Source organism: Miniopterus natalensis, chromosome 6, assembly GCF_054644295.1.
Source record: "Miniopterus natalensis isolate mMinNat1 chromosome 6, mMinNat1.hap1, whole genome shotgun sequence".
In the NCBI taxonomy this organism is placed as follows: Eukaryota; Metazoa; Chordata; class Mammalia; order Chiroptera; family Miniopteridae; genus Miniopterus; species Miniopterus natalensis.
In genome coordinates this window covers 48361040-48385464 of record NC_142086.1, presented here as the reverse complement: position 1 = coordinate 48385464, position 24425 = coordinate 48361040, and the positions used below count along the sequence as shown (strand labels likewise).

General features: G+C 41.5%; 1 protein-coding gene across 3 annotated transcripts in view; it reads right to left on the bottom strand.

The window, feature by feature from the left end:
* ACAP2 (ArfGAP with coiled-coil, ankyrin repeat and PH domains 2) overlaps positions 1-12482 on the bottom strand; it is a 119346-nt gene extending 106864 nt beyond the window's left edge. For 2 of the 3 annotated variants that reach the window (XM_016200028.2, XM_087818225.1), the window contains exon 1: positions 12268-12478. In XM_016200028.2, coding sequence (XP_016055514.1) covers positions 12268-12320 — 53 coding nt within the window. In that variant the 5' untranslated portion in view covers positions 12321-12478. Of the gene's footprint in view, positions 1-12267 lie in introns of all 3 variants that reach the window. The other variant, XM_087818226.1, reaches the window with a different exon arrangement.
* Between the last annotated feature and the right edge of the window lie 11943 nt (positions 12483-24425).

The window sequence follows — 24425 nt, the reverse complement described above, 5'->3', positions numbered from 1 at the left end:
TTTTAATTTATCTTTATTGATTTCAGAGAGAGGAAAGAAGAGGGAAAGAGAGATAGAAACATCAATGATGAGAAAGTCATTGATTGAGCCCGCAACCGGGCATATGCCCTGACCAGGAATCGAACCCCGATCGCCTGGATCCCAGGTCAACGTTCAACCGGGGAGCCACGCCCGGCCGCGCTCTCCAGACATTTTAACACATAACTATTTTGACATATGCAGTGTTATATTATACATTCTAAATTATACTCTGTATCTCACTTTTCACATAATATATCATGGACATTATCCCCACAAACTGAGACCTACAGAGTCATGTGCCACTTAACAATAGGAATATGTTTTGAGAGATGCGTTGTTAGGCAATTTCATCCTGTGAACATCATAGAGTGCACTTAAACTAGATGGAATAGCCTACTACACACCTAGGTTATATGGTATAACCTATTGCTCCTAGATTATAAACCTATACAGCATGTTACTATACAAAACAACCTATGATTACGTCAAGCACAAAAGAAAATGCAACCCAGAGATGCAGTAAATATGAGATGTATGAGGCTGCTGCCAGTGTAACATAGCATATGATTTTACAGCAAACTTTGTTTTTATAAGTAGAAAGAATACACTCTAAAATAACAATAAAGAGTACAGTGTATAAATATATAAACCAGTAATAGTCATTTATTACCATTATCGAGTATTATGTACTATGCTGTATGTGCTATACTTTTAGACAACAGTGCAGTTACTTTGTTTACACCAGCATCACCGCAAACAGGTGAGTAATACACTACGGCATTAGGATGGCTGCAGTGTCACTAGGTGTTAGGAATTTTTCAGCTCTATTATAATCTTATAGGACCACCCTTGTACATGAGGTCCGTCATTGACCAAATGTCAATCTTAGAAAGATCCTAGTATATATTAAGTGCTTTCTAAGTGTCAGCTATCATTATATTTAATAGCTAAACAATATTGTACTTAGCCAACATTCTACTTGCACAATTTTTCGTCCATATAAGCAATCTGATAAATATCTTTGTTCACATAACTTTGCACACTCTTCCTATTATTCCTTAGGAGAAATTCCTAGATGTAAAAATGCTGAAACAAAGTAGATGTATTTTTAAATCCTACAATACTTTACTATTTTGCCTTTGAAAAAGCTATACCAAACCACACTCTTCACAACAGTATGAGGACTGTTTCCCTAAAGCTTTTCCCAACAATGAGAACTTTGACAGAGAAAAGTAACTTGCTTTAGCTTTAAATATTCAATCTTATTGCACCTTAATAACTTTCTTCATCATGATTTCCAAGGCACTTTTGGACACCATGTATAGCAGATTGTATTTTCCAAAGGGGGCCACACATGGTCTTCTGCAACACGACCTTGCCATTCTACCATCAAGATGCAGAGTCTGTTTTTCTACCTCCTTGAATCTGGGTGACCCCTGTGACTGCTCTAACACAATACAGTAGAAATAATGTTTCGCCTTTCCCAAGCTTAACCCTTAGCTGGCCTGGCAGCTTCAACTTCCTGTCTCTTAAAAATGAGCTGTCATTAAGTGTAACCACCCTAACACTAACATGGCCCAGAAAGATGAGATGCCATGTGAAGAAAGGACAGAAAAACCAAGTAGCACCAGAGCATGAGACATGTGAATGAACAAGCCCTTATGAAAGTGAATCTTCCAGCCTCAGCCACCCAATTGTCAAAACATGGATCAGAGATGAACCATCCAGCCAAGACCTTTCCAGACTCCTGACTCACCAATCATGAGCAAAATAAAATGGTTATTTTAAGTCACTAAATTTTAGGTTGGTTTTTATGAGCAATAGATAACCAGAACATGATTTAAAGTAAATAATGATAAAGCCCGGCCGGGCGTGGCTCAGCGGTTGAGCGTCGACCTGGGATCCAGGCGATCGGGGTTCGATTCCTGGTCAGGGCACATGCCCGGTTGTGGGCTTGATCAATGACTCTCTCATCATTGATGTTTCTATCTCTCTCTCTCCCTCTCCTTTCCTCTCTCTGAAATCAATAAAGATATATTTAAAAAAAAAAAAAAAGAAAAAAGTAAATAATGATAAAAATTTTAAGATCATATATCTGCAAATCAATGTGTATTTCAAAGGTTACCTTAGAAAAACACAATTATTCCAATGATTTTGGAATTGCTAAAAGCATCTTAAGAACAATTATTTTATAATCACTTAAAGGTCCTTTCTTATACATATATTTTCAGATATCTCATTCTGAGTCAGGTGGTTCAGGGACAATAGTTTCAAAAAGACTGTATTAGATTTTCTAAGTAGACAGTCAACTGAAAAATTAAGAATTTATCGAGGAGACAGGATATGAAACCTTTTTTACTTTTGTATACAACTATGACAAGCATTAATTCTCTGAATAGTTCAGTTTATAAAATTAAATATAATATTTCCTGAGAAACCTCATATATAAATATTCTGGTACCCTAGAAATAGACTAGTCATGGAATCTCAAGAATGATGACAACTACCCAAGAGGACCTAAAGATTTTGGTTTGACTTAGTTACAATTAAGTCCTCACTTAACATCATCAATAGGTTCTTGAAACTGCAACTTTAAGTGAAATGTATCACAAAACCAATTTTACCAGAAGTTAACTGATAACAAGAGTTAAGTTCCTACAGCATATTTTTGGTCACAAAAACACTGAACTTTTAAATAAAGACTCAAAACACTTCTAATTAAACACTGAAATAAATGTGAGCTGTACATGCATTTAAGAAAGATGGATAATCGGGTGATCACTTCATAAGTTATAAAAATGTCTAATCATGGGGTTGTACACCTGAAACTAACATAATATTGTCTGTTAACCATAATTTAAAAATAAAAAATACTTTTTAAAAAAGAAAGATGAATGAAAATAAGTAAGATCATTATTTTCGAACCTGCTTATTCCAGTTCAGGGTCACAGGTGGCCAGAGCCTATCCCAGCATCTCGGCGCAAGGCAGGAATCAACCCTGGAGAGGGCACCCTTTTATCACAGGGTGCACTCAAACACACCCACACCAACTCAGACTAGGACAACTGAGTCATGTAAATTCACCTCACGTGCACATCTTTGGGCAGTGGAAGGAAACCAGAGTAAACCCATACAGACATGGGGAGAACATTCAAACTCCAAACTGACACCAACAGGGAATCATGGTTTTTCCCCTCATCAACGCTATTACAAATCCACATTGAATGAATCAATGTTATTTAAGGATCTGCTATACTACGTTATGAAAGAAAATTTAAACACGCCCTAGCAGCTGTTTCGTATTAGTTACAGTTTTGAAATTCATCAGTAATATAACAGGAAAATTCCTAAAATAAAAGTTATAGTATGATATGTGAAAATGAAGAATGTATGACTATTTCATGAAAGTATTTTTTGGCTCTAAAAGTCTATACCTGAACTATTATGTGCGAGGAATTGCGCTGAGAATGAAAGGATACAAGGATACAAAGACACTTGTGGTCTCTGTACCAAAGAGTTTATAATCTGAAAGGAAGAATGGAATGGTATCATATATGTTTGTAAGGTAAAATTACAAAAAGCTAAACAGAACTGCCAATTCAATTTAACAGCGTCACTTGGGCATCTACTTAAGTACAAAAACAGAACTCTTAATTTTTAACAAAAACCTTTTCTTCCCTTGCCTTCCCCTTATTAGTAAATAATACCTCATCTACCCAGTTGCTAAAACCAAAAATGTTTTTTTTCTTCTCTATAAAAATTCAATAGCAAATCTTATTGATTCTACCACAAAAATTATCTCCACTATCTTCCTAGTCATCCCCTGCCTGGCCAAGCCAAATAAGTAGTTTCCTGTAATGGCTTCCTTAACTGGTCTTTCCACGTCCACTTCCACAGCTCTACAACCCATTTTCAAAATATTTTTTAAATATAAGCCTTATCATTTCTCACCATTGCTAAAAGCTTTCTAATGGCTTCCTATTGCACTAATCATAAAATCCAAACTTCTTACTATGGATAACTTATAAAGCCTAACATGATATGGTCCCTACCTATCTCTCTGAAGTTATCTCCTGCCATTCTTTCTCTTGCTCACTCAGCTTCAGCCACATTGGCCTTCTTTTTGTTCCTTGAAGATCAAGTTCCTTCCCACCTCAAGTCCTCTGATCTTTGATCCATCCTCAAGCTTCTCCCTCCCTCTGGTTCCACACCTATGGCACCAGTGATCAACCTTTGCATTGTTAACAGGAAAACAAACTTCACGGGATTCCTGATGCAAATGACACATTACATCACTACCTATGAGTTTTCTTGCCAAAAATGTTTAAACTGCATCTAACTAGAGGAAACATACAAATTCAGAAAGTGGGATATTCTACAAGATAATTTTTCTACACTCATCAAAAAAGTAACATAAGATTGTTAGTTATCATATTATCTATAATCCAGAAAAGTGGGGAAACAACACATCCAAACAGGAATAAGCCATAAGTGTAATGCCATAACATCTTCATAGAACATATAATGCAACCATATTTTAAAATCATACCTTCCCAGCAATATTGAAAATTTATAACGTATTATTAAATAAAAAATAGCAAAGCGCCAGGCTGGTGTGGCTCAGCAATTGAGTATCAACCTATGATCCAGGAGATCGTGGTTCGATTCCCAGTCAGGGCATATGCCTGAGTTGCAGGCCTGATCCCCAGTCGGGGACATGAAGGAAGCGGCCAATCAATGACTCTCTCTCATCCTTGACGTTTCTATCTCTCCCTCTCCTTTCCTCTCTCTGAAATCAATAAAGACATACTTTAAAAAAAAAAAAGGCAAAGCTACCAAAAATTTGCACTTTGATTATAAGAAGGTAATATGTAAATTAATGAACCTTTGGTAATGTTGCAATCCAGCTGAGTTAAGACTTTGGGGGATGTTAGAATGGGGTAAATATATTTTGCAGGTGGAACAGAGGTGAATCTTTGGGAACCAGAGGGTGGAATGCAGTAGACAGAATAATGGCTGCCCAAGGATGTTTACATTCTAATCCCCAGAATTTGTGAATGCCTTAGGTGAATTAAGGCAGTAGACAGAATTAAGGTTGATAATCATCTGATCTTGAAATAGGGAGATTATCCTGGAATTATCTGAATAGGCCCAATGTACCCATAAGTGAAAGAGGGAAACAAAACAGAGGTTACAGTCATTGCTGGCTTTGAAGGTAAAAAAGCCAAGGAATGTGAGCAGCCCCTTTAAACTAGAGAAGGCAAAAAATAAAAGATTCTCCCCTGGGCATGCTCTAGACAGGAGTGTGTCCTCACAACACCTTGATTTTAGCTGAGTGAGACTATGTTGAAACTCTGACCTCCAGAACCGTAAGATAATAACTTTGCATTGTTTTAGGCCACTAAACTTAGGATAACTTGTTATAGCAGCAGTAGAAAACTAATAAAAGCTATTCCATGACTAGAGTAAGCTGATCATCTGCTATTCTATCTACCTAACAAAGGAAAGAGTGAACTCTCTCTCTGGAGAAAGACAGCATCATCCAGGGCATCTACAATTTTTCATATATAATGTACAGCATTAAATAAAAAACTGGGCCCACCAAAAGAACTTAAAAAAAAAAAAAAAAGAAGAAGCAAATAAGAATAGATCCACAGATAATCTAGATTTTAGAGAAGGACTAAAAGTGGTCATACTCATGAAGCTACAGAAAACATGCAAGAAACAGATAAAAAGTTAGCAATTTCCACAAAAGAACAAGAATCTATAATGTCTTGACTTCTGGTCAAGATGGGGGCATAGGTAAATGCGGCACTCACGTCCTCTTGCAATCACATCAAAATTAAAACTGAACTACAGAGCAACCATTATTCAGAACTGCCTGAAATTTGGCTGAATGGAAGTCCTACAACTAGGGAATTAAAGAAGAAGCCACGTGGAGACTGGCAGGAGAGACGGAGACACAGAACAGAAGGGTCCCACACCTCTGTGTGGAGGGTAAAAACTGAAAGGGTATCAGGCGGGTCCCAAACCCATGTGTGGAGGGTAAAAACTGAGAGGGTATCTCAGCTGCAGAGGTGCCCCAAGGAGCAAGGGGTCCCAGCCCCACACCAGGCCCCCAGCCCAGGGCTCCAGGGCCAGGAAGAGAAGTCCCCATAATTTCTGGCCATAAAAACCAATGAGGGCTGAGGCTGAGGGAGACAGAGGGCTGCTGGAGTCCCAGGCAGTTCCTCCACACAGGGAGTTACTCAGACTCACTCCCTCTGAAATCTACCGCCAGGGCAGCAGCTAGAAAAGCACCAGAGGCATACAAGGAACTGAACTGTCCAACATTAGGGCAAGAACTGGGGGAGCAGCTTTCGCCCAAACAGAAAAGCTAACAGAGGTCATTGTTCCTTTGATGAGCCCTCCCCCCACAACAGAGCCACAGACAGATACAGTATCTGAGACTCCATCAACCTGGCTTACCCAGCTGATTCCCTGAGGCCCTGCCCCACACAACTTTCAGGCCCACCCAAGCTGTGTCCAGTTGCTTTTCTATATAAATGGCCTGTCTTGGCTCATACTTCAGATTTTCCTAACATCTCTCAAACAAGCAACATCTGGCCTCACTGTGCCCTGTACCTCTCACTAAGTGGCCCGAGGCCCAGCACTAGCAGCAGCAGGCCCTGGTTCATAGCTTGGCCTTACCTGGGCACCTCCAGCCCAGCAGAAGTAGCAGCCATCTGCAGATCACCTTGTAGCTCATGCCAGGTAGCCCAGGGGAGAACAGATGGCAGTTGACCTCGGCCTGCAAGTCCTGGAAGGCCCAAGAGCCAGCACAGCCAGTAGATAGCTTCAGACCACGTCGAAGCATCACCCCCAACCACCTTCACAAGTGACACACTCAAGGGGCACTGAGTGGGCACCAGAGCCCAGCTAAAGTAAGTTCTGCTCTGTGGGGTGGGCTCATGCACAGATGATCCTTCACGGTGGTCAGAGGTTGGTGGTCGGTGGTCGCAGCCAGTCCTTGCAACTGATCAACCAGAGGGTAAATCCCTCCCATAGACATGCCAATAGCAATCAGGGTGCAACTACAACAGGAAGGTATATACAGCCTCTGGGATTGGGGATAAGGGGCACCTCAGGAGCTCATCTTGTAATCTTATAGGAAGACAAGAACCCACACACAACCAGCTGGCCCTAGGCAGACCCGTGAAGGGCCAGGTCCCCTTCTGATAACATAATGAAGAATAATTTACAAGGAATCAACAGCAGAGTAGATGAAGCCAAGAATAAAATCAGCAATTTGGAATATAAGGAAGAAAAAAACACCCAATGAGAACAGCAAAATGAAAAAAATCCAAAATAATGAAGACAGTATAAGGAGCCTCTAGGACAACTTCAAACATACCAACATTTGCATCATGGGGGTGCTGGAAGGAGAACGAGAGCAAGAAATTGAAAACCTATTTGAAAAAACAATGACAGTAAACTTCCCTAACCTGGTGAAGGAAATAGACATACAAGTCCAGGAAATGCAGAGTCCCAAAAAAGATGAACTCAATGAGGTCCACACGAAGGCACACCATAATTAAAATGCAAAAAGTTAAAGACCAAGAGAATGTTAAAAGCAGCAAGAGAAAAGCAGTTACTTACCTACAAAGGAGCTCCCATAGACTATCAGCTGATTTCTCAACAGTAATGTTGCAGGCCAGCAGAATTGGCAAGAAATAATCAAAGTGATGAAATGCAAGGACCTATAGCCCTGGCCGGGTAGCTCAGTTAGTTAGAACATCGTCCTAACTAACTTCTTCATCCTGATACACCAAAGTTGAGGGTTCAATCCCTGGTCAGGGCACATACAAGGATCAACCAATGAATGCATAGATAAGCAGAACAAAAAATCAATGTATCTCTCCCCCACTTTCATCTCTCTCTAAAATCAATAAAAAATAAATCTTTACAAAAAGAAAAGCAAGGATCTACAACCAAGATTACCCAGCAAAGCTATAATTTAGAATGGAAGAACAGATAAAGAACATCTCAGACAAAAAAAAGCTAAAGGAGTTCAATAACACTAAACTATTATATGAAATGTTAAAGGGTCTTCTTTAAGAAGGAAAAAAAAAAAGATAAAAAATATAACAAGGATCATATCTGAAATATAACCTCCAAAAAACAACCTTCAGAATAGTGTACAATAAACATTGTTAAGGATAAAAAATAAATGTATCCAATAAGGACTGAAGTGTTTGAAGGCTCGCTAATGCCGTTTTTATTTTTGAGTATTGTTTGGACCAAAAATCTTTCACAATTCAGAAAGCACTAAGTAATCCAACTTTGTTTCAAGCAAAATCTTCACTTTCTAGTGAACCATGATTATATAAAGGAAAAGCAAAATTTTTATTAAAATTTTATAATATTTTAAAAAGCAACCCCACATACAACTTATTGCCCAAACAAGTTCAAACTTCTTCAACAAAGGTTTGTCAGAATGGAAACTCTCTGCCCTGGCCAGTGTTGCTCAGTAGTTAGAGCCTCTGCCTGAGCACCAAAGGGTCTCGACTTTAATTCAGGTCAAGGGCACATACCTGGATTGCAGATTCATCCCCATCCCAATGGGCACGTGCTGTAGGCAACCAATCAATGTGTCTCTCTCACAATGATGATTCTCTCTTTCTCTCTCCCCCTTTTTCCCTCCTTCCCTCAGCCCTCCTTCGCTCCCTCCCACTCTCTCTAAAAATCAGTGGGAAAAAATTTAAAAAAGGAAATTTCCCACCTTAAAAAAGTACACTTAGACACATTTACTTTCTTGTAGATTGTTAGATGACAAAACGTTTGCCCAGCCAGCATGGCTCAGTGATTGAGCATCAGCCTATGACCCAGGAGATCAAGGCTCAATTCCCTATCAGGGTACATGCCCATGTTGAGGGCTCCATCCCCAGTAGGGGGTGTGCAGGAGGCAGCCAATCAATGATTCTCTCTCATCGTTAATGTTTCTTTCTCTCTCTCTCTCTCTCTCTCTCTCTCTCTCTCTCTCTCTCTCCCCCTCTCCCTTCCTTTCTCTGAAATCAATAAAGACATATTAAAACAAAAACAACAACAAAAACACTTTAACCTTTAGAAGGGTTTTTTTAAAAAACTAAAAAGGCAACCCAAAATTACAATGAAATATGCCTTTCAATCTAAAGAGAAACAAAAAAGGTCTTTGGAATGTAAAGTAACTATTAACTTTATTCAAATGAATAAAGACAATGTTACAATTGCAAGATCCTTCTCCCCCTATTTTAACCAGTCCTCCTCTGGTTTTCCTTATCAATTTAACAGGAAAATTAATGTTTAAAGCTAGAACACTGGTGAAATTTTTCTTCAACAAGATCTGCCTTTTGCATTAATTCTAAAACACCCAAGGCAGTTATGTCCACATTCCAGACTTAAATGCCACAAGATTCTTTTGTGAATTAAAAAAAATAGGTATTAACTTAAAACCAGCACAACATATCAGGACACTACAAGGAATACACAGGGCAGCTGCCTTCCTATCAAAAAACAAGCTCAGCCCTCATAAATCTTCTGTTGTTATGGAAGTTTCAATACATCATTCATAAAAATGCATAATACTCTCAAAAATCAATTTTCTCTTACACATAAGCATGTGAAAATAAAGACTTCTGAAATACTCTTTTCAAATGCTATAGAAATCTACTTAGTAATGGGATTATAGAAAAACTTTTAAAAATTAGGAATGTGAATGATGAGACCTTTATTTCTTGGCATTCTTCCCTCTATTGCAAACCTAATCTAGTCTCAAAAATATATACAAGATATTGGAGTTCTTTGAATTTTGGTTTTTCTTCCCAAATTGCAGCCAACAATAATTGGAATACTGGAAATAACTCTTGAAAATCTCAAATATCTTAATTAAAATAAAATACTATATTCAAATTTAACAAAACTTCACTATAATATTCCATATAACTTAATCAGTATCTTTACCTTTTATTTTATATTCAATGATTCCTTTATGTCAAAAGCAAAGATATGCCCTGGCCTGTGTGGCTCAGTTGGTTGGAGCATCATCTCGTGCACCAAAAGATCAAAGGTTCAATTCCCGGTCCCAGCACATACCTGGGTTTCAGCTTCCATCCCTAGTCAGGGCAAGTGCAGGAGGCAACCGATCAATGTATCTCTCTCACATCCATGTTTCTCTCTCTCTTTCTCTCTCTCCCCCTTCCTTCCTTTCTAAAATCAGTAAAATAAAAGATACATGGTTTGTGACCAACACCAGTGGCTAGCTTTCCAAGTCACTTCTCTCAACTTTTTTTTAAAAAAATCAAATTTAAAATGTGGAAGAAATTGCACACAAAGCCATATTCTCTAGGAGAAAAATGCTGTGATTATTGCATTAAAAAAAAAAAATAGCTGACTCATATTAATAAAAATTTCACAAAAAGCAGAACTTTATGAGGTACACTTTAAAAATTTCATTTGCCACACAGTCCTGGAATCTAACCTGTAAAGCTCTCCTACACAATCCATCTGTGTCTCCAGAGTCCTTCAATTCACACAGAACACGAGTGTTTCAAAAACTTATACCAACAACAGCAGTCAAACCAGGTGCAGCTTTTTGCAAGCAATAGCCCTAAACTCCAAATAAAATTAACAAGACCCTGGCGGAGTAGATACAGTTGGTCAGATATGCCTAGATTGGGGTTGGATCCTCCCTCAGGGCACATACAAGAATCAACCGATGAACTCATGCAACAAGCTATAGTTTCTTTCTCTCCCTCCCTCCCTCCCTTCCTCTTTCTCTCCCTAAAATTAATTTTAAAAATTTTTTTAAGTAACAACAAAACAAAAATCAAAAGTTCAAAACCAGAAAGTGTTCTTAAATTTTCTCTTAGAAGTAGGAGTTCCTTAGTTTTACAATACTTTGCTTTTCAGTGAAAAAAGAACGGGAAATGTAATTAACAGTGATAAGGATGAGAACAGTTAGTTCCCAGGCAGAGGATGCAAGAATTTACAACGCAGGCTCGACCTAGAGATATATCTCTCTCTTACACACACACACACACACACACACACACACACACACACACACACACACACACACACACCCCACCACCCCACCCCCCCCCCCCCCAATGCTCTGGGAAGCTTTCAAGAAATGTCACTACCTACTGAAAGTTTTAAGGCCTTATTTTTTTTTTTAAGGCCTACGGACAGTCCTAGTCCTGTAAATGCACTGTAAAATACAACCTAGCAAGCTGCATTCTCCAAGACAATTCAAGAGTTTCCTACGACGCCCGAAGCGGAAAGAGCATGTACTCTGGCCACCCTCGGGGCTGCCGCCTGGCACCCAGGAGGGAGGGCAGCCCATGAGAATGCGAACGCCACCGCGTCAGTTGATGTGACGGATCCGCTGGGCGCATCCCACTGTGATCCGGGGCCCTCCCGGGCCGACGCTGCTGGAAGCGGAACATAACCGCAAACTTCAGAGTCCTCCTATTTCCGTTCTCAAAACAGAATGCCCTGTTTTCTCCTACACCTCATCCCTCAACCCAATACCCCCCGACAGCGGTGCCCCCTTCAAAAAAAACCTTAAGTGGACAGCAAAGCAGAGAGTCTCCGATCAGAGTCAATAGAACGTGTTCGGTCAAAGCGCTCCAACCCCCGACTCCGGTGCAAATCACCCGCCAGCGCCTTCCTGAGCCCCTGCGGCTGGGGGTAAGCAAGCAACAGAAGTGGGCGTCCCAGTCCCCCCCCCCCACTTCCTCCCCGGGGTAAGAGGAGCGGAAAAACGCAAAGAGGAACTAGGTGAACTGCAAGGGTGCCCTGCAAGCTCTCTTCAAGATGGGGTGGGGTGGGGGTGGAAACGACGGAGCGGAAGGAAGGGGAAAGGATGAGCTACAAGAAGAAGGGGACGAGAGCGCGCGCCAGAAAAGGGCACGAGTCTTCGCGTACGCGGTGCACCCCAGTCCTCGGAGTAGAGCGGGTGCGCCCGGCCTCTGGATCGCTTCGCCCCGGGCAGAGGGCGAAGGGGGATGAGGAGGCAATGTCCTCCTCCCGGCCAGCCTCGCAGCTCAGGAAGGATCGGTCAGAGCCGCAGTGCCTTCGCCGGGTCGGGAGCGGCGACAACAGCCGCTCGCCCCGTCGAAAGGCGCGGGCTGCGGGGCCCACAGCGCGTTCAGCGGGCGGGCTTTCACGGCCCCACCACCGGGAGAGGCAACCCCGGCGTGACGCCGGCCCGGCCGCGCCAGTTACCTGAAACGGGGCGAATCCTTCAGACACTCCTCGAAATCTACCGTCATCTTCATCTGCCTTTGCCTCCGCCTCGCCTCGGCGGCGGCGCTGGAGGAGCCTAAGGAGCCGCGGGAGTGGCTGCGCTGGGTACCCAGACGGCTACGGCAGGCGCACGGCAGGGACTAGCGCTACGCTGAGGTGAGCAGGGCGCCTGGCCCGAGGGTCATAGCAGCCGCGAAGACCGCGGCCGCAGCGACTGCTAGTCAGGCCCCAGTCCGGCCCCTCTTCCTCCCACCCCCAGCACAGCGCCGGCCTCAGGGAAACGGCCGGGGAGTGACAGCCTCCGCCAGCCAGCCACAAACCCAGCGGCCAATGGGCGGGGCTTCCGGCAGCACCGCCTGCGGGCGCCCAGGCAACGCACCTGAGCGACGATCGCGCGACCCAATGAGCAGAGGGACCGTGAATGCCTTCTAGCCACATGCGTTCCGGAGGGCCAACCCGGATGCACTGGCGTCGTTAGGCGGGACGAAGCGGTTGCTGGGAGGCCAGCAGCTGAGCCTCCTTGGGAAGGAAGTCACGTGTCCGCGCGCCGCGCTTCCCTAGGAGCCCCGCCTCTTTTCCAGCTTCTCCAGCCCCGCCCTGCTGAGCTGCCAACGCGGGGGAGCCGCCTCCTGCAGGTCTGAGCAAGGAGAGTTGCTTTTTAAAGAGCTTTGGGAGAAATCTGAAGAGGTTGGAAGAAATTATAAAAGGAAGATATAGGTTAAGCCATCGATTCCTTTCAGTTTAAAGAAAACGAGGTCAGGAAAGGAGCGAGGGTAAAAGTTAATGATAAAATCCGTCTTCCAGTGATTGGCTTCATTGCTTAATAATTTGGAAATATCTCCCATGTATATATTTTTCTATAGCCAGAGCCTGCTTCCTGAAGGAGCTGGCATTTAGGGTGGGCATGGAAAGATAAGGATTCAGACAGGCATGAGAGGTAGGGCGTTGCGTGTGGAGGAACCGTTCTCGAAACCACAGAAGACGTTCCTCCCTACCGACGCCTTTCTCTCGGTAGCCTTCGCCAGTTCTAAGCTGATAGGGTTCTGAAAAGCAGACTCACTCCAACTTGCAACACTTGCACCATAGATACATTATATTTAAATGTATATATTTTAAACCGAACCTAAAAAGCATAGGCGTATCCATAAACATGCACGCCTAGGGTGTTCTAACAGCGCAGTGGCTCTGAGCAAGAGTCTGGAGGCAAACTCCCTGGATTTACCTCTTCGCTTTCTCACTGTAAAAGGTAACACCACTGATCCAAAAAAATTGCCCTGAGGCTGAAATAGATAAGACCTCTAAAGGTACTAAAGACAGTGCCACATAGTACTCATTCAATAAATGTTGACTCTTACCATAATTGTACCACCTTTTTCTTCGGTGCCATAATCAGTGGTTAGGTTTAAGCCTTCTCACTTCCACTGCCTAAAGTCTTATATAACCCTTTGACCATCTGGCTAACTATAGAGCATGAGGGTTTGTTGCTTTTCATAACCTATGGTTATATCTTGTTCTCTTTAGCACTTTTAGGAATTAACAGTATAATTTTGAGACATTTCAAAGAATACACAAGCTTTATAAATATGTCTTCTTTGGTTATAAACTTGGTTTCTCTTTTTTAATTGAATTGCATATTCCTGGAATCCACACAGCTTCTCTTGATAACTAGAAACTATTGACAGTTAAAGGTTGTGCCCTCAGACACTTTAATCAATCAAGCCAGCCTCTTCTAGATTTGTAACTTCTATTGCAAATTTAGAAATAGAGTTGGCCAATTCTACATTTAATTGCGTTCTTGATGTATAACAATTAATCTGTATATACAATAACTTATTGTTTCAGTGCTTCAACACAGTGTAACCTTTTGGAAGATGCCTAAAGTGACACTTTGGGATTCAAATTAAAATTCAACTGCATGACACTATCAATGCAACTAAGCTAATTACCAAATAAACATTTTTCTGTGGATGGCATTAAATTTACATAAACCCATTTAATGATAGCAATTTCACAATTTTTTTTTCTCTGCCCCATGGTAAAGCAAGATGTCAATGGTAAGATATGTCCTAAATTAAGAAATATTGCCCTGGCCGGTGGCTTATTTGGGTGGGGCATCATCCCATACACCAAAAGATTTTGGGTTCAATTCTGTAAGGGCACATACCCAGGTTGCAGGTTCGATCGCTGGTCAGGGTAAGAACAGGAGGCAACCAATCTCTCTCCCTCTCTCTCTTTCTTTCTCTCTCAAATCAATAAAAATATACCCTCTAGTGAGGATTTTTAAAAAGAAGAAGAAATATTAAAAGTGGGGCAGGGTGGGAATCCCAAAATGCCGCAGGTCATAAATATAAGTTTCAGAGCCACTCTGCAACTTCTGCCATATATTTCTCTTTTAAAAAATATGTTTTTATTGATTTCAGGGAGAGGAAGGGAGAGAAAGAGAGAAACATCAATGATGAGAGTCATTGATAAGCCCCTCACTGGGGATGGACCCCGCAACACCAGCATGTTCCCTCACCAGAAATTGAACCATGACCTGGTTCATAGGTCAGTGCTCAACCACTGAGCCACGCTGGCCAGGCGGCTATATATTTCTTTTCTTTTTTTTCTTTTTAATATATCTTTACTGATTTCCAAGAGAGGAAGGGGGGGAGAGAGAGAGAGACGGAGAGAAAGAGAGAGAGAGAAATCAATGATGAGTCACTGTTCAGCTGCCTCCTGCATGCCCCCGACTGGGGATCAAGCCCACAACCTGGGCATGTGCCCTGACCCAAAATCGAACCATAATCTCCTAGATCATAGGTCGATGCTCAACCGCTGAGCCACACCAGCCAGGCTGCTCTGTATTTCTTGATGTATCCTTTTAACCTATGTTCCTGGAGCTTATCCCTTTCATCTGTCTCCCAATCCTCAGATCCCAGGAGGAAATCTGATTAGCCCAACTGATTTCTTCAGGACAAGTCACCCAGTGTTGTGGCAAGCCCCGTAGTGGGGTGGGATCCCTGGAATTAATCATTTGTACAGGAATGGGGGTAGGGATGGGAGCTGCAGACAGCTGACTAGTAGAAAAGGTGGTGTCCGTAAAAGAGGATGTTGATGGTTGGGCCCCATAAAACACATCTATTAAACTTTCACATTCATCTAGGACTTTGGCCTCTGACTCACAATCCTCACCCCAACTCCTACCATTAGTTAAGGTGATTTCAACCTTCATTTGTTCTTTCATTCAATAATATCCAGTGAGCATGTACTCTGGCCAGACCCTATAGTAGGTTCGGAGGTTTATGAATGAAATAAACAGCGTTTCCTTTCTAGAGCTTTCAAACCAGAGAGGGAAACATATGATAAGTCCTGGGTGAGGAGTATGCACAGGGAGCTAGTCATACTCTGACAGTCATTTCTCCTGAGGAAGGAAATAGGGTTCTCATATCCCTATAAATATGAGGAATCTTGAAAAGTAAGATCCAACAGAAGGTGAAGAAGGTCTTTCCAAGGACCTTTCATAACAGGGAACTATGTGACTAAAGAAGTAAACAGTGACCAGATACAAAGCGACTTGCCTGCCATGCTAATTAATTTGTATCTTAAGGCAATGGGAAACCATTAGAAGAACTGAGGCCTGGAAGTGATGGGATCTAATTTGAATTTTAAGGATAGTGAAGCAAAGGGGTGGGGCTATCAGGACTGAGACTAAATGCTGTAAGCAACTTTGAAGTTTTCAACCAAGGCGATTTCAATCAAGAGATAGTTAAGAAATACAAATGAAAGAATCTGCTAGCCAACTGAATGTAAGGAAAGAAAAGGAAAAAAGACCCAACTTTAGGGTGACTCCCTGCTTTAGGTTGGGGTGACTGGTGGAAGGTGGTGCCATTCACATAAAGAAAACATTTATCTCTGTGTCTCAAAATATATCTCTTCCATAAGTCCTTAAGTGTCACCCAGAACATTCCATTCACAAGCTCAACCTTGAATGTTTCACATCTCCAAACCCCCAGTACTTTTTATCTCTCAGGCTATTGATATCTGTCTGTTTTGCCTTCCTCCCCCACTTAAACAACACTCTCTGACATGCCTCCGTACCTCTCCCTAGGTCGTTCCCTGGCAATGCCACATACCCAGCACTGGGTCGACCCAAAGATTTCCTTTATATTCCCCACTCCTAGTTGCTGAGCAATACTAGAGACAGTTCATATCTTAGAGCAGTTGGAGTCATTGGAAAACCTTCAGCAGGGGAGTATGATGTGATCTATTTGTATTTTAAAGGGGGCCGGATAGGTGAGAGTTGAAGGCTTTTAAGTCTGAGGCTCCATATCACTGTATTCAATGATATAAGACCTGGATACTCCGTACTCAGGGTTTTCAACTGTCTTTGTATTATTTATCTGTGGCCAAAACTCTAGAGCGCTTGAAACAGTGGTTGTTTCCAAACCTTGCCACCCAGCCTCTCATGATCTGTAGATAATTTTGACTCTTCACAAAGAAGATAGGAGGCCTTAGGTAGGAACACTCTTCCTAGCCCCACACACACACTCACCTGTTTCCTTCCTAGCCCAGCGATCTCAGAGGAAAGCAAGCCTCCTCCTTGTTCTCTGGACCTCGCCCCTTTCATTCTCTGAGAATGGCTCTATCAATTTTCCACTCTTTCTAGGCATCTTCAACCTGTGTCTCAAATGACCTTTCTTTTTCTCTTTGAAGAAAAGGAAAAGATGTAACACCAAAGAGGATCATTCTGTTGTAAGAAAAACTATTTGAGTAAGGGGGGGGGGGAGGGTTCATGATCAGATAGGATGGTTTTGCCCAGAACCAGATGGCTGGCTATCCATGGACCTTGAGAAGGATCTGGAACCAGAGCCTGTAAAGCCTGGATGCTCCCTCACCTCTGGCCTTTCCACACATGTGCTTTGTTCTTCTGCACACCTGAAGTTCATTTCATCTCCCCCTCCAGACTCAGCTTCCAAGAGTACCTAACCAACAAGAGAGAAAGGGTTTTCACTCTTGACCCAAATTCTAAATGTTTTGGGGGAAGCATTGGCCCACCTTGGATGATGTGCCCTAGCAAGAGCCAAGTGACTATAGCCAAGGGGTCAGCCATGTAAAACATAGCTTCCAGAAGCCTGCTCCTATGACCATGTGGATCAGGGATTAGTTAGCATAGAAGGGGAACTTATGAGTTGGATAAATTCCCCTTTGGCTATTGCCAAGTCTCCCTCCATTGCTTTCTGTCTAAGACTGAAGAGCGTAGTCTCCACAATTTTCCCTCCTATTCAGTTCACTATCCACTGCATTGTTCTCTACTCCCCACCCAGCCCCACAACTGTTCTCAGTAAGGTAACTTTCCAATTGCCAAACCAAAGGACACTTCTCAGTACTTGGTTTTCCTGACATCTTTTCAGCACTGGACACTGTTAACAACTATTTTTACATTGAAAACTCACAGTTCTCTCCTGCTTAAAATTCTTCAAGGTTTAATATCACCTAAATCTATGGTTTTTAAATTTTCCTTATCTTGGAACCCCCCCCCCCTTTTTCTTAAAAAAGAAAAAAAATTTTTCACCAATGCCCACCATCAAATGGACAAAATTGGAGCTGGTGTGGTTGCAACAGTGGTGGGAGACCCAGTGCCTGGCCACCTGGCCCCACTCCCTATTCCCAGGTGCCTCACCAGTGGATTCCAAGAAACACTCATGGCTCCACTGAGTATACTCTGAAAACCACAGATCTGTAGGATAAACTCCAAATTCCTTAATTTCATAACTGCCAACCTTTCCTACCTTCTTTGTTGCCAGTCTCTCTGCTGCAGATGGGTTCATCCATACATGAAGGAATTCTCACTGCTTCTGTGCGCTTCTTTCTCAGGCCTACCTTGGTACATGATGTTTCCTCTCCCTGAATGGACCTCCTCCCTTTGTGTTCCTGGTGAGCTCCCATTCATTATTTAAAACTTGGCTTAAATGGAATCTCTTCAGGTACTTGCCTATCACAGTGACATGACTTTTCCTTTGTGTTCTGGTTGCTCTGTCACCCGTTGCACAGAAGTCTGTTAGAATAGAGTTCAGTTCAGTATTATAATTTGAGATTTTTATGACCATAGTCTCCTCAGACCTGGAACTTTTGGGTGGTGACAGTATGTTCTTTTCATTTTTGTAGTTCTAGAACTAGCCCAGTGCCTGACATTTACTGTCTGATAAATGGTGAATACATGTATTTTTTTCTCCTGAAGTGATATTTTCCTATTCAAATCCTCATGATTACTTCTGTACATGTATGTATTTCCCCATCAGATTATAAGCTCAGATAATGATACTTGTATGTTAGGGTGATTGTGACAATTAAGTAAGATATACAAAAACTGGCAAACAATGCCTGACTTATTGATAGTTTTCATCCTGGCTGTATAACAGAACCCCCGTAGAGTTTTTCTGTGTTTTGGGGTTTGTTTATGTGTTTGTTTCAGTATAGGTTCATGAGCCCAACCTATTAAATCAGATTTCCATAGGTGAGGCCTGGGCAGAAGTCCCACAGATGATTCTGATGCCCAGCCTTCATAATTGAAACTAATTACTAGCTAATGTTCATTTTGTAACTCCAGGACCTGGCACAGAGACCAGCAATGTAGTAGGTGCTCACTAAATATAGGTTGAGTTGAAATTGAAGTATATAATGTTTTCAACATTCAAATCATAACATTAAAAAAATATATATATATCTAGCAAGCCAAGAATTTGAGGTAAAAAGGTAGATTTAGGGGCCCAGACCACAACTTGATTCTCAGTCCCTTACTGTTGAGTCTCTACTTCAGTAAACCCTCTGCTGCTCTCCCTTCCTTCCACCCCCTTCCCACCTTCCTGCATTTAGTACATAGAAAGACTTACTCTCTGCCCAACTACAATCTCCATAGATCCAAAACACCAAGGTTTCTAAACGATGGCTTCCTAAGTTCTTGATTTGGCTATGGTCTATGCTGAGAGCTTTCCTAGGGTCTCCCTCTCTCCATAATCACCATATTTAATTGAACTTCAGATCCTGTTAACTGTTTCCCATATAATAGCTCTTGAATTTGTGCCCACCTTCCAAATCTCAATGCCACTGCTTTGGTTCAGGGCTTCACTACCTCTTGCCTGGATTATTCCAAACAACATCCTAACTGGTCTCCTTGCCTGTTATGGACTGAGTTGTGTTTCCACCCAATTTAACACCCAGTACCTGAGAATGTGAATGTATTTAGAGATAGGGCCTGTAAGAAGGTAATTAAGGTTAAATGAGGTCATAAGGATGGGGCTGTAATCTAATATGACTGGTGCCTTTTGAGAAGAGAAAGAGCTATCAGGATGCAAGTGCACACAGAGGAAAGGCCATGTGAAGACACAGATAGAAGGCAGACATCCACAAGCCCAGGAATGAAGCCTAAGAGAAACCAAACCTGCCAACACCTTGATCTTGGACTTTCAGCTTCCAGAACCATAAGAAAATAAATTTCTGTTGTTTAAATCTTACCCAGCTTATGGTATTTTGTTATGGCAGTCCTAGTAAACTAAAAATACACTGCCACAATGTCACCCACTCCAATTTATTCTCCGTACTACTAACAATTATCTTTCTAAAAAGCTAATCTGGTTACATGACTCCCTGGCTCAAAATACTGTGATATCTTACATTGCTTTCTTGGTACAGCACATAGGAGATGCTCTGGCCTTTCTCAGCAGCACCATCTTTTATTCTTGTACCAGCATTTCCAAAACTCCAGTCATACACATCATATCAGTCATGGTCTTTAAGTTTAACAAGCAATAGAAACCAACTCCGGCTAGTTTAAGCAAGAAAGGAATTCCTTACAATGCTGTGAGGTGTTGTATTAGTCTGCTCAAGCTGCCATAACAAAACACCACACACTGTGTGGCTTAAACAACAGAGATTTATTTTCTTGACTAGAAGTCCAAGATCAAGGTGCCAGCAAGGTTGGCTTCTAGTGAGAGCTCTCCCCTTGGCTGCAGATGGCACCTTCTCCCTGTGTCCTCATGTGGCCTTTCCTCTGCGCACATGGAGAGAGGGAGAAACAGAACAAGCTTTCTGGCGTTTCTTATTACAACACAAAATTCTATCTGATCAGGGTCTCACTCTTATAACCACATTTACCCCTAATTACTTCCTGATGTCCCATCTCTAAATACAGCCACACTGGGATCAGGGCTTCAACATATAGATTTTAGGGGGACAGAAACATTCCGTTCTTAAGAGCATTCATAGAAGCTTTATTCATAACAGCCAAAAACAGAGCACAACCCAAATACCAATCAGCAGGTAAAATGATGAATACAGGCGGTTCCCGACTACAATGGTTCAACTTAGGATTTTTGACCTTAAAATGGTGCGAAAGCGATATACATACATTCCATAGGAACTTGCTTCAAATTCTGAATTTTGCTCTTTTCCCAGGCTAGCGATACGCGGCACCACACTCCCCGCGATGCTGGGCTGTGGCCATGAGCCCAGCTCCCGGCAGCCCCGAGACCAGGAGGGTGGGCGACTGACACTCTACCGCGTACTGTGTTCCAGCACCTTTTGGATATTGTGTTTTTTTGTGGTTTTGTACTCCATCACATCTGCAAAATGCCCATCTGTGTCTCCTGCTGCTGGGGAGAAGGCGAGTACTCGTGAGATAAACTCAAGATGATTGCCCAGCTGCAGGCCAGTGTCTGTGCTCTGAGCATGGCGAAGGTCAGCTGGACCAAGCTATGTTGTGCAGTAGGTTAGTTTTGTATTTTTTGGACTTTATATATAAATGATATAATACTATATTTATTCTCCTATAACTTTTTTTTCTTCTTTTTTAGCTCATAATCATGTTTGTGAAATTCACCCATATTAAATAAAGCCTGTAGTTCTAGATCATTCATTTTCACTGCTATATGAATATTCTTCCTAAAATTTTTAAAATTGATTTTAGAGAGAGGGAAAGAGAGAAATATTGATTTGTTGTTGAGAGAGAGAGAAACATCAATTTGTCGTTGAGAGAGAGAGAGAGAAACATCAATTTGTTTCCATCCACCCATGCATTTACTGGCTGCCTCCTGCACGTGCCCTGACCGGGGATCGAACCAGGAACCTTGGTGTACGGGGATGAGCTACCCAGCCAGGGCTGAATATTCTTTATTTATTCTCCTATGAACATATGCGTTGTTCATAGTTCTTTCTTTTCAGAAACAATGATGCTATGAGCATTCTTGTCCATGTCTCCCTGTATGCATTTACAGGAGCATCTCCAGGGCCTACACCCAGGAGTGGAATTACTGAGCCATGGGGTTTGCATATCCTCAACTTTGTAAGGTAGAGGTAACTTGTTTGCCAGGTGTTAAACAACTTTGTATTTATTGCCTCCACCCTGTATGAGCTCCTATTACTTCATATCCTCCCTAATACTTGGTGCTGTCAGGTTTTTAATTCTTGCCAATCTAATGGTATAAAAAGCATCTCACTGGACACACACACACACACACATAATTTCCCTGGTTATTAATGAGGTTGAACATCTTTCCATATGCTTATTGGTTATTTATAGCGCCTCTTTTGTGAAATGTCTATTCACGTCTTTTGTCCAATTTTTTAAAAATATCACTGGAGAGTATTATGCTAAGCTAAATAAGCCAGTCAGAAAAAGACAAGTATCACATGATCTTGCTTATATGTGGAATCTAATGAAAATAAACTGATAAACAAAACAGATCCACACACATTGAAACATGCAACAGACTGATGCATTTCAGAGGGAAGGAGGGGAGGGCAGGAACAGATTAATCAAAAAACTTATATGCATAGCCAATGGACAAAGGATAGTGGGGGGAGGGCTTGGGGCGGGAGCAGGAGAAAAAGGGGAACATTTGTAATACTTTCAACAATAAAGATTAAACCTATTAAAAATTAACTTTTTTGCCTTTTTATTGAATTTATTGGGGTGACATTGGTTAATAAGATTGTATAGGTTTCAGGGGTACAATCTATAATACATCATCTGTATATTGTACTGTGTGTTCGCCACCCCAAGTCAAGTCTCCTTCCATCACTATTTATCTCCCCTTTACCCTCTTGTACCTCCCCCCACACCCTTCTTTTTCCCATTTTTTTATTAGAGTCATTTTTTCTTTATGTCTAGATATCAGTCTTTTTTCAATTATATGTGTTACAAATATCTTCTGGTTATGGATATTCTTCTTTTTTGTGGGATCTTTTGATAAACAGAAGTAATTGACTTTAATGTAGTCAAATCTATATTTTCCTTTATGATTTGTGCTGCTTGTGTCTGCAGGAATTCTTCCATACCCTGAGATTCTGAAGACATTCTTTTATAGAATCTTCTAAGTTTTGTTTCTCATGCAAGTCTTTAGGCCCACATGGACTCAATTTTTGTGAATGGTATGAGATAGCTACCTTTAAAGATATAGTATATTGATAACTAATTGTCCCATTGCCTCAGTGCTGTGCATTGAAAAGCCCACCTAATAGCTCACTTTTTGTTTGTTTACACATCTATCTCCCCCTCCTAGCCCACAAATATTTAGAAGCAACGATGGTGTCTTATTTTTTATGTATCTACTCAGTGCCTAACATAGTACCTTGCACCGTAAACATTCACTACATATATTGTTGGGATTGTTTTTGTGTTCTTAAGCCATAACACCATAGACCACCTGAGCTAGAAAGAACCTAAAAACATTGTTTTGTCCAGCTCCTTTATTTTACTTGTGTGGAAATGGAGGCACAGCAAGAGTAATCTGTGTACTTAGGAGATCACGTGGGGATTCAGTGCCAGAGCCAGGGCTCAGCACACTATTTGCTATTTCTCCTAAGAGTCCAGACATCAAATCTAGCTCCACTTACCATGGTCATCCAGCACCTGAACAAAATCATGGCCTGGTCAGCAAGTATGGAGGGGACACTGGTGCCTGCCACAATGGATAAGAAAAGGATAGGGCATATATACCTATGCATGTTTGCTACAATGTTGTTTCTAGAGAAAAAGAGGATATAGCCTAAATTTTTACCAATATGTTAGTTAAGTCACAATATATCCATATGGTAGAACATCATGTAATATAATTTCTTAGAAAAAAAAGGAAATAAGTTCAATGTTAGCAATAACTATTTGTTTCTTTACTCCTTTATGCAATCGCTCCTTTTAAAAATAAACATGCATTTATATTTTATAATTGGAAAAAAAATTTTTTTGCACCTGTTATTACAAGAAAAGTGGATCCTGGAGAGTTTCAAATTTTGTCTGTTTACTTTATTTATATCCTGCATATCTCATGAATTAAAAAAAATAAATAATAAGGCAGTTAAAATGAAATTTTTTAAAAATGAAAACCTTATGGGGAAGAGAGTAAAAAGTTATGCCAACAACCAGTTTTTTGTTTTTGTTTGTTTGTTTGTTTGTTTTACAAGATTAAAAATACACTGTTGTGTTGTTCTAATTAACTGAGAAAAGAACTCATACCAGTATGTCAGGAAAGAGAAATATTTTCCTGAGTTCCAAGAGGAATTTAGACAAGCTTAATTTCTATTCCTATTACCTATTAGCCAACTAACGTGCACTGCCACTCAAACCTCTCTTTAATGCTGAACCCGTGGCTTTGAAAGTGCTTACACACAGGAGGTGGTATTATCACAAGGACATTTTGGTACCTCCTTTTAGTGGCATCAAAACATATACCCTATTTTCTTTGCTTTTATTATTTTTAAGAAAACTTGGTATTCCTCAATAAGAAAATGAAGGTTTAACCCAGCCGAGAGTGGCTCAGCGGTTAAGGGTCGACCTAGGATCCAGGCGATCGGGGTTCAGTTCCCGGGCAGGGCACATGCCCAGGTTGCGGCTGCAGCCGATCAATGACTCTCTCATCATTGAGGTTTCTCTCTCTCTCTCCCTCTCCCTTCCTCTCTCTGAAATCAATAAAGATATATTTTTTAAAAAAAGAAAGAAAATGAAGGTTTGATCCAAATATTAGGGAACTTTAGTTTTGTTGCTATTGTTTAGGATTTAAATGCTTCAAACGTTTGCACATGCAGTACAGGGTAGGCTGATGCCAGGGGCGCTCAAGTCCTGGGCGTCCCTGCTTCTCTCCTTAACTGCCGAGGGCCACCCACAG